Below are 18,035 nucleotides of genomic sequence, written 5' to 3'. Positions count from 1 at the left end.
TTTAATTTTGATTTTTATAAATATTTTTATTTGAGTTTATAACTAATTTGTTTAATTTTCACAGAGAGGGAAAATATTTTTTAACAAACTCTTTATTAAAATAAATTTAATTTCCGTTAAATATTTTTACTGATTCAATAAATATAATTACAATAACTCGGTGGAGTTTTCCGGTTTCTCCTACCGAGCGCGTCCCGGGGTGGCAGATTGGGGGTGGTGGTGGTGATGGACCATCTGTCCTCCACCAGTTTTAGTGGACTCAATCTGAGGGAGGGCAGATTACCCACCACCTGGGAATATTATATTCCCCGCGGACCAAAAAACTGGAAAAAACAACATGGAAAATAAAAAGACGAAAGTTACGGTGCAGAGCCTTAATAACCCAGTACCAGCGGCAAGTGTTGATCCACTCACGAGTCACGTGTCTTCGTCATCCTGCAATCGTGAGCAAAATACTACTACGGAGGTGGTAGTATTTCATTCAGAGATGAAGTATTGAATATAACTATATGTTGAGAAGAGCTTTTAAACGAAATTCAGAATTGAAGAGTTTCAGACGAGCACTCCTATCCAAAACTCATGTCCAACCGGAATCTATGGTTGACGACACGGGCAGAAGGCTGAAGGATATGGAGGCGATACTGAAACTCCTAATGGACTCCCATTTCCCACCCGGTATATCGAATAAAATAGATGAACCGATATTGGAGGAAGGGGAGGCTAACACGGAAATTGTAATTACATCTGATATGGTTAAAGGGAAAAGGAACTGTTTTCCGTACATCTGTCTCAGATATTTACCTAGCTATGCGACACCTAAATCTTATCGACCGATAAGTCTTACGTCCTTCCTACTTAAAACCTTGGAACGGATAGTCGATAGTATGGTTAAAAGCAGTATACCCGACAAAGACCTAAAATTTAAGCAGCATGCTAATGTAAAGGGATGATCGGTGGAAACCGCCTTAAACGAAGTTGTCCACTACATAGGTGCATTATTTGATAGCAAACTATATACACTGGCGGTATACATTGAAGGCGCCTTCAATAACGGGCACACTGTTTTATTTTAAACGGGTGCTCCGTATCTGGATCAACCACAGGAAAAAAGTATTTCGCGGTATACCACAGGGTGGCATATTGTCACTTTTACTGTGGGTTACCACGATTAATAGCCTCCTAAGGACCCTAAGCAAGAAAGAGCTTAGACCTGTCTGTTATGCAGACAATGTCGTAAAGGAAAAGATCCAAATTTTTTGTGCAGAAGAGGAGGCTCTGAATACGGCCTTAAGCTGGGCTCAACCGAGAGGCCTCAATGTTAACCCGGCAAAAACGGAAATCTGTCTTTTCACAAGAAAGACAAAAATTTCTACATATACCGAACCTTGCTTCCTGGGCAAGAAGATACCAGTGACAGACAAAGTTAAGTACATAGGTGTAATCCTGGACCGAAAATTAAAATGGAGACATCACATAGAGGATAGGATCAACAAAGCACATCGGTGCTGGGCGATATGTAGGAGAACTATAGGCATGAAATGAGGTCTTAGTCCTACTATGACACATTGGCTTTATAAAAGTGTAACTAGACCAATTCTACATTATGCTTCAATAATCTGGTGGACTGCTTTCGACAAAAAGTGCAACAGATAGAATGTTTTGGTCAAGCGGAACATTAGAGCAAATACCAGTAGGAATCCGTTGTTACACAAGCTTCCAAGCAGAAGTACGAGCAATAACGGATGAATAAATTGGATTAAATAAATATGGCGCCCACAGCGCTTAATATATTTGCCGACAGCCAAAAAAGCAATTAGGGCTATATCAGGAGATAGTACTAAATATAAGACCATATTGGATTATAAAAAAGATTTCACTAAATACTCTCCCAGAGGTAAGGTTCACATCATATGGGTACCAGGCCTCTCTTAACCTGAAAAACGAAAACCATTAGACGCAACAAAAGCTGAACTTAAAATATGGGTGAGAGAATCCCATAAGACCTCTTGGAATAAGGAAACAGTGGGTACAACCATGAAAATCCTATGGGGTGACCCTGATGAGAGCAAGACGAAAAATCTCCTCAAAATCAGAAAGTCTGAAGTTAGTATGATAGTACGTATTCTGAGTGGACACACAGGATTACGAGCACATTTATTCAGACGTATGTAGAGCATGCGGAGAGGACAGTGAAACTTTGGAGTACTTTCTTTGCCACTGTCAGTTAGAAGTTAGATCCAAGTATCTTGGAAGTGATGTTATTCCGGAAATAACATTCCTGACTAACACTGATTTGGAAGATTCGAAGGAATTACGTTCAGGAGTTTCTGAACACTGAAAAATAATTCATTCAGTTCCCTCTTTTTTTTCTCTCCCATGATAAGGAGCGCCCGATTGTTGCCTAGGTGTATTTCTTCGGATTTGATATAGTATACATCCTCCTATCAACCTAACCTAATTACAACAAAGAATATTTCTATATTCGGCTGTGCCCAATCTTATATACACTTCACCATTTATCAGACTTTCTTATATTTGATCAGACTTTCATACGAAATGTCGAAACAATTTCAGGTATGGTATCAGATATTTGTCCGACTTTAATCAGATTTGTCTAAAATTCCTTCAGAATATCCCAAGGAATTTACATCAGATTTCGTAACGAATTCTGACCGACAACTCTGCACAGTGTTTAGTGGGTATGTATGTATGTATGTATGTATGTATGTATGTATGTATGTATGTATGTATGTATGTATGTATGTATGTATGTATGTATGTTTGGACTTTATAGATTGCTGAACGGCTGGACCGATATTCCTGAAATTTTCACAGTGTCTTCCTTTCTACCTAGAAGGAACAATAGGCTTCTTTTTATTAATGCAAAATGCCACGCCCACATACATAGCAAGTATTTCGAATCACATATCTCAGAAACAGCAACAGCTAGAGTTTTCAAATTTTGTATGGACAACTTTGACATCCACATGAACATATGAGCGCAAAATGGGCGGACTAGCTATAGCGAGCGTGGCCCCTCCCATATAAAGAAAATCTCTAATTAGTATTTCTGAGAAATTATAACAGAGTCTTCTAATTTTTAGGAGCCACTTTAGTATCAACATAAATACTTAGGTCAAAAAATTAGCGGACTAGCAATAGGGGGAGTGGCACCTCCCACCCCCATATGAATGTGAATTTTGCACAAAGTACTTTAACATCTATGTGAACATTTTGGGGTAAAAATTGACGTACTAGCAATAGGGGTCGTGGTACGTTCCATATGAATTAAATAAAAAATGCGTTTATCTTGGAAACTATTACAGTTATAATCTTAAAAATTTTACACGAAGAACTTTAACATACCTGTAAACATTTTGGGTAATAAATTGGACTACCAATGATTGGAGCGGCACCTCCAATATTAATTAAATACAAAGTTCGTTTATCTTGAGATAATATAACAGTTACAGTCCTCCACTGTTATAGAACGAAATTTAAAATTGTGCACGAAGAACTTTAATTTTACATTCATCCGAACATTTTATGAAAAATTAGCGGACTTTTATCTGGGGGGCTTGGATCCTCCATATGAATAATATAGAAAAATTCGTATATCTGAGAAACTGTTGGAGCTAGAATCTTTAGATTTTACTTGAAGAACTTTGACATTACAGTATAACGGCGGACTTCTAATAAGTTTACTACCATATGAATTAAATACAAAATTCATTTAACTGGGAAACTAAAAGAAGTAGATTCTTCAAATATTGCAGAATTTACTTTGATATTCATCTGAACATTTTGGCCTCCACATGTATTAAACAGAAAAAATTTTATATCTAGTTATTCAATTTAGAATCTTCAAATTTTACATGATGAACTTTGACATTCATGTGAAAATTTAGATGATAATGGCCGGACTTTCCTAAAAACTGTTAGATAATTGAAATTTTTCATATATAGAAATTGGCTCAAACTTACAATAATTTGCTTGGCAACTCTCATATGGAAAACTATTGTGGTTAAAATTTTCAAAATCGTTAAGTGGATTTTTTATTTATACTAGAGGATAAAACAAAACTATTGGGTGTCCCAAGGCATTAGAATAATTTTTTAAGAATAAAAGTATATATTAAATTTTAGCAAGTAAGAAATAATTTAATTGAATATTTTTTGTTTTAAAATTAATTTTAAATAAACTTTAAGAAAAATCATACAAACTGAAACTGAAGTTTATCTATCATTGAATATCATATGTGTCTCTTTTATCATCTCTGTTAATTCTTATATCTATGAAAGCGACTATTTTACGATTTGTCAGAACTATCCAGGCTAGACTGGATAATATTAATGCCTTTGTCAGGCACAGTAATTGGTTTTCGGACCACCAAGCCATACTTGATCAAGGCACTTATTAGTAAACAAGGACAAAACCTTCTATATCCTCCTCTACTTATAACATAATATTTCTTTACTCTCAGTATTTCATTCTATACTTACTCTACACCTCTTTCTTTTTGTACCTCTGTTTCTTCACGAATGTTAAGTATTTTACAATTGCGATTTGCAAAAATATATATCCTCATTGTGTGAAAATGTGATGTTATTTGCCTTTAAAATGTTTAAAGGATAATAATGAAGCAATTTCGATATAAAAAATTAGTTTAGATTTCTAGAACAAGTTTAAATCAATGAAATATAATTATGAGATGTTTAATCAATAACATTAAAAAAATATAAAATAGAGTAATTGATGAAATGATCCAAAGAATTATTAGAAAAAACACACTGAGTGGTCTTTCAAAATATTTAACTGCCAAAGGGAGGCGATTTGTATTCAAGGAAAACCATTGGACTCCTGATTTATCACTATATTTAAATTTAGACCTCTAAACAGACCTTAGGTTGCTTGAAACCAATGTGAAGTGAAGGAAAAATACCTAATTTAGATATTTTAAAATAGAGGTGGCTATCATACCCTAAGGTCAACAAAAGCAATATTTTTCAGCTAATACATACACATATATATTTAGAACCCAAATCAAGAATAACTATCCAGATCCAAATACGCCTACTGTATCTTACTCATAAAATAAAGCATTTAAAATATGAGGTTGAAAATGGAGATTTTAGCATGTAATAGTTCTATAGTGGTATATGGTGATGTCCCCATACTTAGAGTGGCTAGAATGTTAGATTTATTAAAAAGAATTAATATTCTACAATTCTAAATAAAATTTACAAAGTACTCCCCAAACAGATAGGGTTTCCGTAATGTAGTTTTTGTTTATCAATACAAAATTACCAAAAACCCAATTGATTATCTAATATATCATGTATTAAATTCAAAATTACTTATTATTTTCGAATATTTAATCAAAGAAACGTAGATTTCATGTTAAGTCAAATATTGAACAAAAAACTTAAAAAAGCAAATTACTTTATTGACCTAAAAAATTAACAATACGTTCACATTTTATCAAAAATCCCGTTAATTAATATCACGATTTTAGTTTTTATGGTAGAATCTTAAAATATAAGATATTCTTCAAAAAATACAACAAACAAGTTGCTTTATTTTGCTTAAAATAAGTGTTCAGATAAAGTTTTTTCTTAAAATTTATAAAATTTTACATAGGCAAATTACTTAATTGATTCACTGTATATAAGTTTTGCAAGAATATTGACTAAATTTGTTTGTACGAAAATGAGAAGGTTAACTCTTATGAGACTTTGAAATCACATACGAAGTTTTTTATTTTTGCCACAGAAATAATATCTGCGGTTAGATTAAATCGTTATTTAAATATACATATGTATTCTCATATATAAATATACTTACTTCACATTGACCACAGTAATGAGATGCTTCATTATATTCGGCAATGCCGAATCTTATATACCCACCATAAAACTGTATGCCGTAAAAGGAATGCTCCCCTATAAACATTAGAGTGATATTTGCAATACGGCTTATCTCTATTATGGACCGAGCTCTTTTGAAGTGACAAAGTGTTTATTTTATCATCGCTGTACTCGTATTTTTATGCCAGTAATTAGAGATAAAGTAATTTTCCGCATGAAATTCAGTAGCAAGATTAACGTTCGTATAAAAGTTGTTTATGTCGAATTTCATAACTGTATTTCCTAACTCTTAGAAACTTACTTATTTCAAATTTCGTCGCTTACTTATATCAAATTCAATGCCAGTAATGAGGGTTAATGTCATTTTCTGAAGGGGACCATTAAAGGGGGTAGGGTCAATTATTGACCGATCCATATAAAATTTTGTCCACTTGTATGGGGCTATCCATAAACATGGATTAATATTGTCCATTTCATTACCAAGAAAACCTTACCTATGGAGAGTTTTTTTGCAAAATTTCAACTGCCTAGCTCCTGTCATGAATTCAACAGACAGACGGTAAATCGTCTTTGAATTTAATAAGGACCCAAAATATATATACTTTTGTGGGTCTATGACTAATATTTCGATGTGTCACAAACGGAATGACAACAATATATCACCATCTATTTTGATGGTGGGTGTAACAAAAAGGAGTACCAAGCGCTTACGGCTTGGACACCCTTGAAATTCCCCTTATGTATTTTAAGATTAGTAACAGTTAAGTAAGTGACACTAAAATGGAAATAAAAATTATTAATTTAGATCAAGGTATAAAAAGCTTGTAATATTTAAATAAGCTATTGAAATTAAAAATATATCTCCTAAACAGAAGAAATTTTCTGTTGTTGTATCTAAACTGTTTTGGGCTAATTGCTTACTATTTGTTAATATTAATATTGAATAACAATAAACTCTTCTAATTTATATTTTTAGCATCAATTAATTACTAGCGTTCTTCGATGGAGAGCAACTACCTCACCTGATCACGTGTTGTTCACCCTTTTAAATTCAAAAGGTAAGCAGATTCATACACATTTCAAATTAAAAATATTTTAATTTATACGTTGTTTTAAAAATACAAAGTTCTCATTTTCTAATTGCAAAAAAATTACTCAATTGTGAATGAGTGTCAAAGTCAATACATTTGTTCAATTCACATTCAAGTTGTATATTGTATCTACTAAAGTGTAGTAACAGTGATTGTGAACAGATTTTTGTAGCAAGTCATAAGTTTATGTACACAATGAAAAAAAAAAAACAAATCAAAACAAACAATGTTAAAAGTTAAAAAATCAAATAATATTAAACTAATTAAACGAGCAAAATAAACCAAATTAGTTTCTTTTTATTTAAAATTCTATTATTTTTATTATTCCACATTTTAAACTATTACATAAACAGTTTTTAATAAATTTTTATTTTGGTAAACAGCTGTTTGTTTGTAATTTCTGTGTTACCACTTTATCGTTTTTTATGCCAAAATCGATTGAATTTTTTATTTATATGCTGAAATAAACAAATAAAAAACTTATGAAAAATTGTCGTAAGAATTGTTGTATAGAACTTTTGCATGGAAAATACCCACAACATTTGTTCAATTCACAATCAAGTTGTATATTGTACCTACTAAAGTGTAGTAACAGTGATTGTGAACAGATCTTTGCAGCAAGTCATAAGTTTATGTTCTCAATGAAAAAATAACAATCAAAACAAATACACATAACAATGTCAAAACATAAAAAAAACAAAAAATATTAAACATGCGAAATAAACCAAATTAATTTCAATGAATTTTCAATTCTTTTATTTTCTTTATTCCACATTTTAATCTAATAAATAAATTGTTTTTAATAATTTTTTTTGTGTTTGCAAACAGCTGTTTGTTTTTGATTTCAGTGTTACCATTTTATCGTTTTTTATGCTAAAATCGTTTGAATTTTTGTTTGTTGTTGAAATAAACAATTGGAAACACTAAAATTTCTTACAACATTCGAAAAACATATGAAAAATTGTCATATGAGTTGTATAGAGCTTTTGCATAGAAAATACCAACAACATTGTTATGACTATTGTAGCAGCTGCTGACATACAACGCTACAACATCGATTGTAAATTAAACAATTATGATAATTATTACATTTGGGATAAATAACATTTTATATGAAACTAGTCGCCATTAAAACATTTTTTACTTGTCTTTATTAATAAAAATAAAATTAAATATGAAAGATAATATATTAGTAATTCCAATCAATATATTTATTGTAAACACCATTAGATAAGATAATTAAGGTAATTTCCGCAAAATTTCCTTGGAATTCGGGATTCAAAATTCTGAATTCCCGTGAAAGCAATAGTTATTTTCGAAAAAATAATTTAGAAAATGAATACCCACTGTGGTTTGTGAATGTGAACATTAATTTGTAAATATGAAAAAAAAATTTGCCAGATACATATAAAAAATCAAAATTTTGGAAACTGTGCCGGAGTTCTGTGTGTGACTTATTTATTAAGGTATTTCGTCACCTAAAATGCAAAATGGTCTTAAGCAATGTATATTCGGTTATAAGATCTAACAATATTGGGAGAAAATTTTTCCGAAAATATCTATCGGTCGTGTCAACTTACTTATTTTTCAGTCATCTGTAAGATCTAAAATCTTGTATAACAGTTTTAACAACACAATTCAATAATTTATGATAAATTTCAATGATTAAAATGATTAAAATTATTCAATTTCCTTGTTGTCGTTTACAACCAATACAAATCGGGAAACTCCTGGAAAATCATTTCATTGTTCAAAACAAGTAAGAAATTGTAATAAAATAAAATTTAGTTTTCATTATAAAGTATTAATTTGTAATGTTGAATAAAATTGGGACATTACAGTAAAATTTTGGGGGGCAGGGGGCATTTTATAGGGAAGGGACATTTTATAGGGTCCAATAAGGCCCTATAATTATAAAATTCATGATGGATATGAAGGATATGAAGTATAGAACATGGTTTTTCAGATTCTTGTCGAAATACGAGTATATTCAACATAATTATGAACTTAAAAGCTCAATTCGGCTTGTTCAGATATATGAGTGCTAGGTAAAATAATAAACCGATATTAAACATTTTCAATAGGCTTCGTCTCTGGTACCGTAAACAATCAAGTGTCAAATTACCTCAAAAATTGCAATCTGTAAACAAATTTACTCTTACTCAGTTTGAAGTATCTATAATAAATCATAATATCGGTTCCCTAATTTCCACATAAAACAGCCCAAAATAATATTAATATGGACCTATTTTTAACAATAGAGATCTTCAAATTTGCTACAATATGCATTTTTATGCAGTGGACAATTTTCAATACTTTATTTTCAGGTGACTACTTAGATACAATTCGTCATAAACTATTTCTTTGTTTCAGAATTTCAGACAAAATTCTCCTCTAAGAGTTATTAAACAGAACACATAAAAATTTAAAAATATTAATATAAAATTCTCCTCTAAGAGTTATTAAACAGAACACATAAAAATTTAAAAATATTAATATTTTAATTTAACACATGACGATTAAAGTTTTTTATGTTACAGAAAATAGTCACAGGTGTAACAAATTATAAAAGCTTGTCATAAAAGTCATTATACCCGACACTACTTTAGTGGGGAGGGTATATTGTATTTGTGTTGATGTTTGTAATGCATAATAATACTATTCCTTTACCCACCTTAATGTATACCAATCGGCCTAGAATTAATTACTAAGTCGATTTTAGCTATGTCTGTCCGCTCAGTAAACCTTGATCTTCTATTGTTCGGGGACAAAGCCTATTGAAAATGGTAAACATCGGTCTATTTTCACCTAGCCCCCATACAACTGAACCCGCCGAATAGGGCTTTTAAGTTCATAATTATGTTTAATTAACTCGTATCTCGAAAAAAAATTACAAAGCCAAGTTCTATATAGCATTGATGACCCTCATGAACTTTATTAATATAGGGCCTCATTTGACTCTAACTAACCCTCTCTAAAAAGCCTCCTTTAAAATTTGACTTAAATGTCCACAATTTTATTAATCAATAAATGGCTTAAGTATATTTGAGGCTAGGTTCAATTCAAATTAAATGCTTTGCTAGAACTAAATCACACTATATTTTCGAAACATGTATTATATGGTTCAAAAGTCATTCGTTTTTAGTTTTTTGTTGCCAACTTGATGCGTACAAGTGGAAAGCCAATCAGCTGATAGATGCATTCCGCTTCCATTAGCCTTTTGCTATTTAAATATATATTTATTATACCCACCATCAAAAAAGATAGGGGGTATATTAATTTGGTCATTCCGTGCGTAACAATCGAAATATTGCTCTAAGACCCCATAAAGTATATATATTCTGGGACCTCGTGAGATTCTAAGACGATCTAGCCATGTCCGTCCGTCTGTCTGTTGTTGGCACGATAGCGTCCACAAAATAAGAGATATTGAGATGAAAATTTCCCAAAATATATTTTATTGATCAGAAATGTTTGGTATTGAAAATGGGCAAAATCGGTCAACGATACAAATGTACCCCCCGGAATATTGTATAAATAGCTTCAAATATTCACAAATTCGTTGTTTATGAAGCAAATACCACAAAATTTCACATAGGTCAGTTTTTTGACGTCTGCAAAATAATTCTGCATTATGGCGGACATAGGACCATAATTGACCCTACCCCCATATAAGGTCCCCTTCAGAAAATGACTTTAACGCTCATTACTGGCTTAAAAATGGGAATATAGCGATGAAATTCGATATGTTCCATGCAAGTCAATATCTCTCAACCAAATTTTATGTATATCGATCCATAATTGACCCTACCCCCCTATATAAGGTCCCCTTCAGAAAATGACTTTAACACTCATTACTCTCTTAGAAATAAAAGTATGGCGATGAAATTTGACAGTTAGTTTCTTACTAGCTAAAACCTCTCTATGAAATTTTATGTGGATCGGTCCATAATTGACCCTACCCCCCATATAAGGTCTTCTTCAGAAAATGACTTTAACGCTCATTACGCTCTTAAAAATAAAAGTATAGCGATGAAATATGACATAAGTAAGTTTCATACTAGCCAAAACCTCTCTATGAAATTTTATGTGGATCGGTCCATAATTGACCCTACCCTCCATATAACGTCCCCTTCAGAAAATGACTTTAACGCTCATTACTGGCTTAAAAAAGAATATAGCAATTAAATTAGGCACACATAAGTTCCATGCAAGCCAATATCTCACAACCAAATTTTATGTATATCGGTCCATAATTGACCCTACCCCCCATATAAGGTCCCCTTCAGAAAATTATTTTAACGCTCATTACTCGCTTAGAAATACAAGTATAGCAATAAAATTTGACATACGTAAGTTTCTTACTAGCCAAAACCTCTCTATGAAATTTTATGTGTATCGGTCCATAATTGACCCTCCCCCCCATATAATGTCCTCTTCAGAAAATGACTTTGACGCTCATTACACTCTTAAAAATAAAAGTATAGCGATGAAATTTGACATACGTAAGTTTCTTACTGGCCAAAACCTCTCTATGAAATTTATGTGGATCGCTCCATAATTGAGCCAAACCCCCCATATAAGGTCCCATTCAGAAAATGACTTTAACACTCATTACTGGTTTAAACAAACGAATATAGCGATGAAATTTGATATAATTAAGTGTCTTACCAGCCAAAAAATACTTATGAAATTTTATGTGGATCGGTCCATAATTGACCCTACCCCTCATATAAAGTCCCCTTCATAAAAATACTATAAGTAAGTTTTTCACAAGCCAAAATCTCTTTACCAATTTTTATGTCGAACAGGCCTTAATTGACCCTACCCCAACATAAGGTCCCTATCGGAAAAATACTTTAAGGCCCATTACTGGCTTAAAAATACGACTATAGTAATAAAATTCGACTCAATTAAGTTCCTTGCCAGTCAAAAACTCTTAACTTAATTTTATGTGGATCGAGCATTAATTGACCTACCCCTGGGCTAAAAAACGAGTAAAGCGATGAAATTCGATATAAACCTGACCTGTATGAACCAAGATCGTTCTACAAAATTTTACCGAGATAGGTCTATAATTGACGCTACCCCCATATAAGGCCCCTTAAGCTCAGTACTGGCTTAAAAATACTAGTAGATTTATGAAATTCGTCAAAAAAATAGTTTTGTGTAAGCTAATATCTCTATCTCTTCTATAGGAACCGAAATCTCTCTATCAATTTTTATGAGGATCAGTCCATAATAACACCACCCCATATAAATTCCGCCCAGAAAATGACGCGAAAAATACAACGCAATGCAACTCGACATAAAACAATTTTGATTTAAAATCTCTCTACCATATTTTATGACTTTAATGCTCCTTAATGGCTTCAAAATACAAGTAGATCGATGAAATTTTAAACAAATAAGGAACTGAAATCTTCCAACACACTTTTATGAGAATTGGTCATTATATGTATGTATAAATACCCCTACTCCCTATAAAAATTAGCACTGTCAATAGTAAAACCCCCATTAATGGACCTCTTTCAAATGTTACCCTGATGTTCTCATTAATATCGATATATAATATCTATAGGAACCGAAATCTCTCTATCAATTTTTATGAGGATCAGTCCATAATAACACCACCCCATATAAATTCCGCCCAGAAAATGACGCGAAAAATACGACGCAATGCAACTCGACATAAAACAATTTTGATTTAAAATATCTCTACCATAATTTATGACTTTAATGATCCTTAATGGCTTCAAAATACAAGTAGATCGATGAAATTTTAAACAAATAAGGAACTGAAATCTTTCAACAGACTTTTATGAGAATTGGTCATTATATGTATGTATAAATACCCCTACTCCCTATAAAAACTAGCACTGTCAATAGTAAAACCCCCATTAATGGACCTCTTTCAAATGTTACCCTGATGTTCTCATTAATATCGATATATAATAATAAAATATTCAAAATATCAAAGTTCATTTATATATCAGTGATTTGATGGTGGGTATAAAAGATTCGGCACAGCCGAATATAACACTCTTACTTGTTTAAATTTGTAATTGCAACGTCTCTATAAATATCTTTAATTGTCATATAAAAACAACTTGTATTTCCTTTTTTAGGTTCTATCGCGAAAACGCTTACATGTTCAGAATTACATAAAAGGGCAGAAAAAATAGCAGCTCTTTTGCAAGAAAAAGGGAAAATTGAGCCAAATGATCATGTTGGTAAGAAAGCAGGCCATCATTAATCTATACAAACATTGTACTCAAACACAATTATTTTTGTTTCCATTGTAGCGTTAATTTTTCCTTCAGGGTTGGACTTACTTTGTGCTTTTTATGGATGCCTCTACTTAGGAGCTGTGCCAATTACCATTAGACCACCACATCCTCAAAATTTAATAACAACTCTTCCAACTGTTAGAATGATTGTCGATGTTTCAAAAAGTGTAATAGTTCTTTCTATACAGTCAATTATTAAACTTTTAAAATCACGAGAAGCAGCAGTTTCCATTGATCCGAAGACATGGCCTCCAATTCTCGACATTGATGATAATCCAAAGCGAAAATTATCGTGCATTGCAAATTCTCCCTTGGATTCCACTGCATATTTGGATTTTAGTGTATCTACGTGTGGCAGATTAAGCGGAGTTAATATTAGTCATCGGTATTAGCTTAATATTCAAGTTTATTTGATAAAAGTTAATTTGCACTAAATTTTTTATATAGATCTCTTTCTAGCCTTTGTGCCAGTTTAAAATTAGCCTGTGAGCTGTATCCATCGCGACATGTTGCTCTCTGTTTAGATCCATATTGTGGGCTAGGGTTTGCAATGTGGACACTAATTGGAGTGTACAGTGGTCATCATTCTATATTAATAGCCCCATATGAAGTTGAATCTAACCCTAGTCTTTGGCTCTCTACCCTTTCACAGCATAGAGTGCGTGATACTTTTTGTTCTTATGGTGTAATAGAGTTGTGTACAAAAGCTTTAAGCAATTCAATTCCACTCTTAAAGCAGAGAAATATTGACTTGAGATGTGTTCGTACTTGCGTGGTGGTAGCCGAGGAAAGGCCACGCGTACAATTAACTCAACAGTTTTGCAAACTATTTCAGGCTTTAGGCTTGAACACACGATGTGTTTCAACCTCATTTGGTTGTCGAGTTAATCCAGCCATATGTGTACAAGGAGCTAGTTCTGCTGAAAGCGCACAAGTTTATGTAGATCTACGAGCTCTACGGAATAATAGAGTTGCACTTGTGGAACGAGGAGCCCCTAACTCACTTTGTCTAATAGAATCCGGAAAGTTACTACCAGGAGTAAAAGTAATTATTGCTAATCCTGAAACAAAGGGACATTGCGGTGACTCACATTTGGGTGAAATTTGGGTAAGTTGTTAAGATTAATATACTATGTGTACAACGTTGGCAGTAAATGTGCAGAAAATGACTGATAACACTACCAAACTTACAAATTTTGTTTTGCAATATTGTCAGTAAAGCTTTTTCTGACAACGTTGCCAAAGAAAAATTGTAGGTTTAGACGATTGTTAGATATTTTCTGAACATTTTACTGACAACGTTGTAAGATCTGACAACCGTGTATCACGGCTTTTATAAAAACAGTGGTCTACTTTTACCTTATGTTTATATTAAATAAACACAAAATTACGATATCGTAATTACAAAATAAGGATGTTTTATGAACCGTATACATACGTAATACGAACTGCATTTTACAGTAGAATATACGTTTGGCAGAAAGAAGTGTTTATAGTATGACCCTGATGTTATTATAAGAATTATGTGTAGAAAAATTAATGGTTTATAAATTACTCGCATTTATCAATCAACTCCAAAATAAAATGGGTTTAATTCAAAATTTTAAATAAAATTTAATTCTTTACGCTTATTTGGAAGTTTAAAAATTCTTTTAGTAAAAGTACTTTTTATTTTTGCTGGATACTATATTTTTTAATAGATTTAAAAGTGAAAGCAGAGGCTTTTATAATGATTTATGAATATCGTATACATATATCATTAGAAAAGCCTTAGTTAAACTTAACAAACACTTTATTTTTCCTCGATTAATTAAATAACTTTTATTCAAATTGACTACCCTAATCATAATCAATTGAAACTCGATATTTGTTTTTTGATCATTCGTAGTTTTGCATTTCAGTTGATATATTTATTGTTATTTATGTATATTTACTAGAAATTGTATGCTAAAGATGTATGTACACTGCGAATCCCTTAAATAAGGAGTTAAATTTTATTAATTTTCAACGAAAATATCTTGTAAATATAATATTGGAGGCAGTATTGCCACATTAGCCATTTAAGGCTAAATATATCCTTTTTATTTAAATTTAACCTCAAATGTATTTTTTTGCTTTTTATAGCCTTTTCCGCTCTCTTATTTAGCCTTAAAAAAGCTAACATTTCAAAAAAAAAATAAAAAAATTGGATATAGTGTCATTCTAGCCTTTCGAAAATCATTTATAGTCGGGAATGTACCACTATTATTTTTATCACTAGTTTTAATACAGATTTTTAAGGTATAAACATTTAACCTTTTCTAGCCTTATTTTTTAAGGCTTTTATTTAATTCTTGCCTTTTTAATCTCAGATTTAGCCTTTTATTATAAAATTTTAAATTCTTACTATTAATTATGTGAAAAAAGTGAGTGGATTGGTTTGTTGCTTCTAAAGAAAATTATTATTTTTCTTTACCCATAATAAAATAAGGATTTTGTAAGTTTTGGCGTCAAATCCGATTGGGTTCAATCCAAAATAAAAAAAATAAAAAATGTTATATTTTATAATTCAATACATACATATACATTTTTTAGATTGAGCCATTAAGGACTCTGGTTTTATTTAAGGTTGATCATTAAGTACCCTAGGTGAGCCATTAAGGACTCGGGTTGAATATTCAAGACTCAATGATTGAGATCTTAAATTAATATGGCGACAATCCCGATATAATCCATGCGAAAATGGTATATTTGGCAATTGGATGCCCGGGGTAAAATCCTGCCTTTCATCATCATCGGAGCAACTTCTGGCCCCAAAACTAACGCTACCTGACCCGAAAGATGAAATGTTAGATCGGCTTTTTGGAGTGATTTCCAATCTGCACAGCAGGACTCGTCGGTTTAGAGACCAACTCCGCACAAATATAGCTAATTTAGTTACACAGGTCCAAAACTGATCTCACCAAAATTTCCCTGTTTAGTAAACAGAGGTATATTTGTATGTTGAAGAAAAAGTTACGGCTTACGCATTTGTACATTAACAATCGAAGTGGCCTAATGTTCTCTAGGATTCTTGACCTTTGAATGCAGAAGGAAATGGAGGATATTTTTGCAATACTTGCAGGTACCCCCACTTTTACAGTTTTCACTGATGTGGCCACTAGACAAACATCTAAATCTATTTTTTAAATTCAATTTCTCAAACAAAGTGTGATTTTTGCATATCGTATATTTTTGGCGTGTGAGCCGATGAATGACCGCTGGAATAAACTTCCATGTAAAACTCCCATTACCAATCGAGGAACACAATCTAGCAACTTATTCTAGAAGTTGGTTCCGTTATTTGAAAATATTGTTTGAGGACCTCTTCGTGAATATCACTTACAATATTCTTAAGCAATTCAGACACTAAAACTTCTCCACACAATTCAAGACGAGTTTTTGGCTTTCTAAAAGTGTAATTAGACCAATTCTAGCTTATGCTTCATTAATCTGGTGGACTGCTTTGGACAAAAAGTGTAATATCAAACTACTACAGGGAGTTCAGCGTACATGCTGCTTGGGTATAAGTGGTGCCATGTGTACTACTTCAACCAACCAGACCACTCGTGAGTAGTCGGCAACGAAAGGGCGAATGTAATAGCTTTAAAGGAAAGGGAGCTCGATGTAGCTAACCGAACAAACGCAAAACCATTCGACGCAACAAAAGCTCAATTAAAAATATGGATGAGAGAATTCCATAAGGCCTCTTAGAATAATTAAACGGTGGGTAGAACCACAAAGATTCTATGGGGTGACCCTGATGAGAGCAAGACGAGAAATCTCCTCAAAATGAAAGTCTGAAGTTAGTATGATGGTACGTATTCTGAGTGGGCACACAGGATTACGTGCACATGTATACAAAATTGAACGTGCAGTTTGAGACGAATGTAGAGCATGTGGAGAGGACGGGGAACTCTGGAGCACTTTCTCCACATTCTTAACCAACACTGATTTGAAGATTCTTAGGAATTACGTCCAGGAAACTGAGTTTCTAAACATGGAAAAATAATACATTCAGTGAACAATTTTTTTATGAATTGGAGCGCACAACAGGCCCGATGGTGGCCTAGGTGTATTTCTTCGGATTTGATGTAGTATACATCCTCCAATCGACCTAACCTGACAAGATTCCCTCGGTGGAGCAATGTATGGTGTCTTCTCTTACAAATGGAACAACTATGTTCGCTCTTACAATCTTTAATCTCATGGGTAGGAGTGAAACAATTTACACAGTAATGGTGTTTTTTCACAGCATTATACCTTTCAGAAACTGACGGCAAAAACGTAATAAATGACACGGTTTGTGACAAAATACAAGCACTCCAAAAACTTTCTGTTATGTAACTTTTTTGTCAGTATCAGAAGTCGCAAATACAGATCAAAGTTTGAATTCGCTTAGTTAAAAACATAACCAAATCTTTCCATAAAGATAAGGCAGTTTTATCCTTAACGGGTTGTTTCCAAAGAGTCTGTCTAGGAATACAAACGAAAGCTGTAATTGGGTCCAAATTTTCGGTAAATCCACGTTGTAAAGGCATCAAAAATGAAGTTGTTTCCGTAACAATATGTTTCAAGTTCAATAGTTCCTTCAATTTGTTATCCACTAACATGGGCGGATTCCCAAACATGCCCCTCAAGTTTTTCCACGCAATATCAACACCTTGATTAGTCAACAGACATTTCGATACAATCTCTCTCGCGTCACATAATTGAAGATCATTCATACATATATCGAAAACTTTTTCGCTTTTTCCCTCAACATTTT

At 32.5% G+C, this 18,035-nt stretch overlaps 1 protein-coding gene across 3 annotated transcripts in view; it reads left to right on the top strand.

Moving 5' to 3' along the window:
• The window catches only part of LOC111684114 (disco-interacting protein 2), a 229,272-nt gene that overhangs the window by 177,191 nt on the left and 34,046 nt on the right, over window positions 1-18,035 (top strand). For all 3 annotated transcript variants that reach the window (XM_046952776.1, XM_046952777.1, XM_046952775.1), the window contains 4 exons: window positions 6,845-6,926; window positions 13,088-13,192; window positions 13,265-13,634; window positions 13,697-14,357. In XM_046952776.1, the coding sequence (XP_046808732.1) occupies window positions 6,845-6,926; window positions 13,088-13,192; window positions 13,265-13,634; window positions 13,697-14,357 (1,218 nt within the window). The remainder of the gene's footprint in view (window positions 1-6,844; window positions 6,927-13,087; window positions 13,193-13,264; window positions 13,635-13,696; window positions 14,358-18,035) is intronic.

Source organism: Lucilia cuprina, chromosome 5, assembly GCF_022045245.1.
Source record: "Lucilia cuprina isolate Lc7/37 chromosome 5, ASM2204524v1, whole genome shotgun sequence".
In the NCBI taxonomy this organism is placed as follows: Eukaryota; Metazoa; Arthropoda; class Insecta; order Diptera; family Calliphoridae; genus Lucilia; species Lucilia cuprina.
This window is presented reverse-complemented; position numbering and strand designations above follow the sequence as displayed.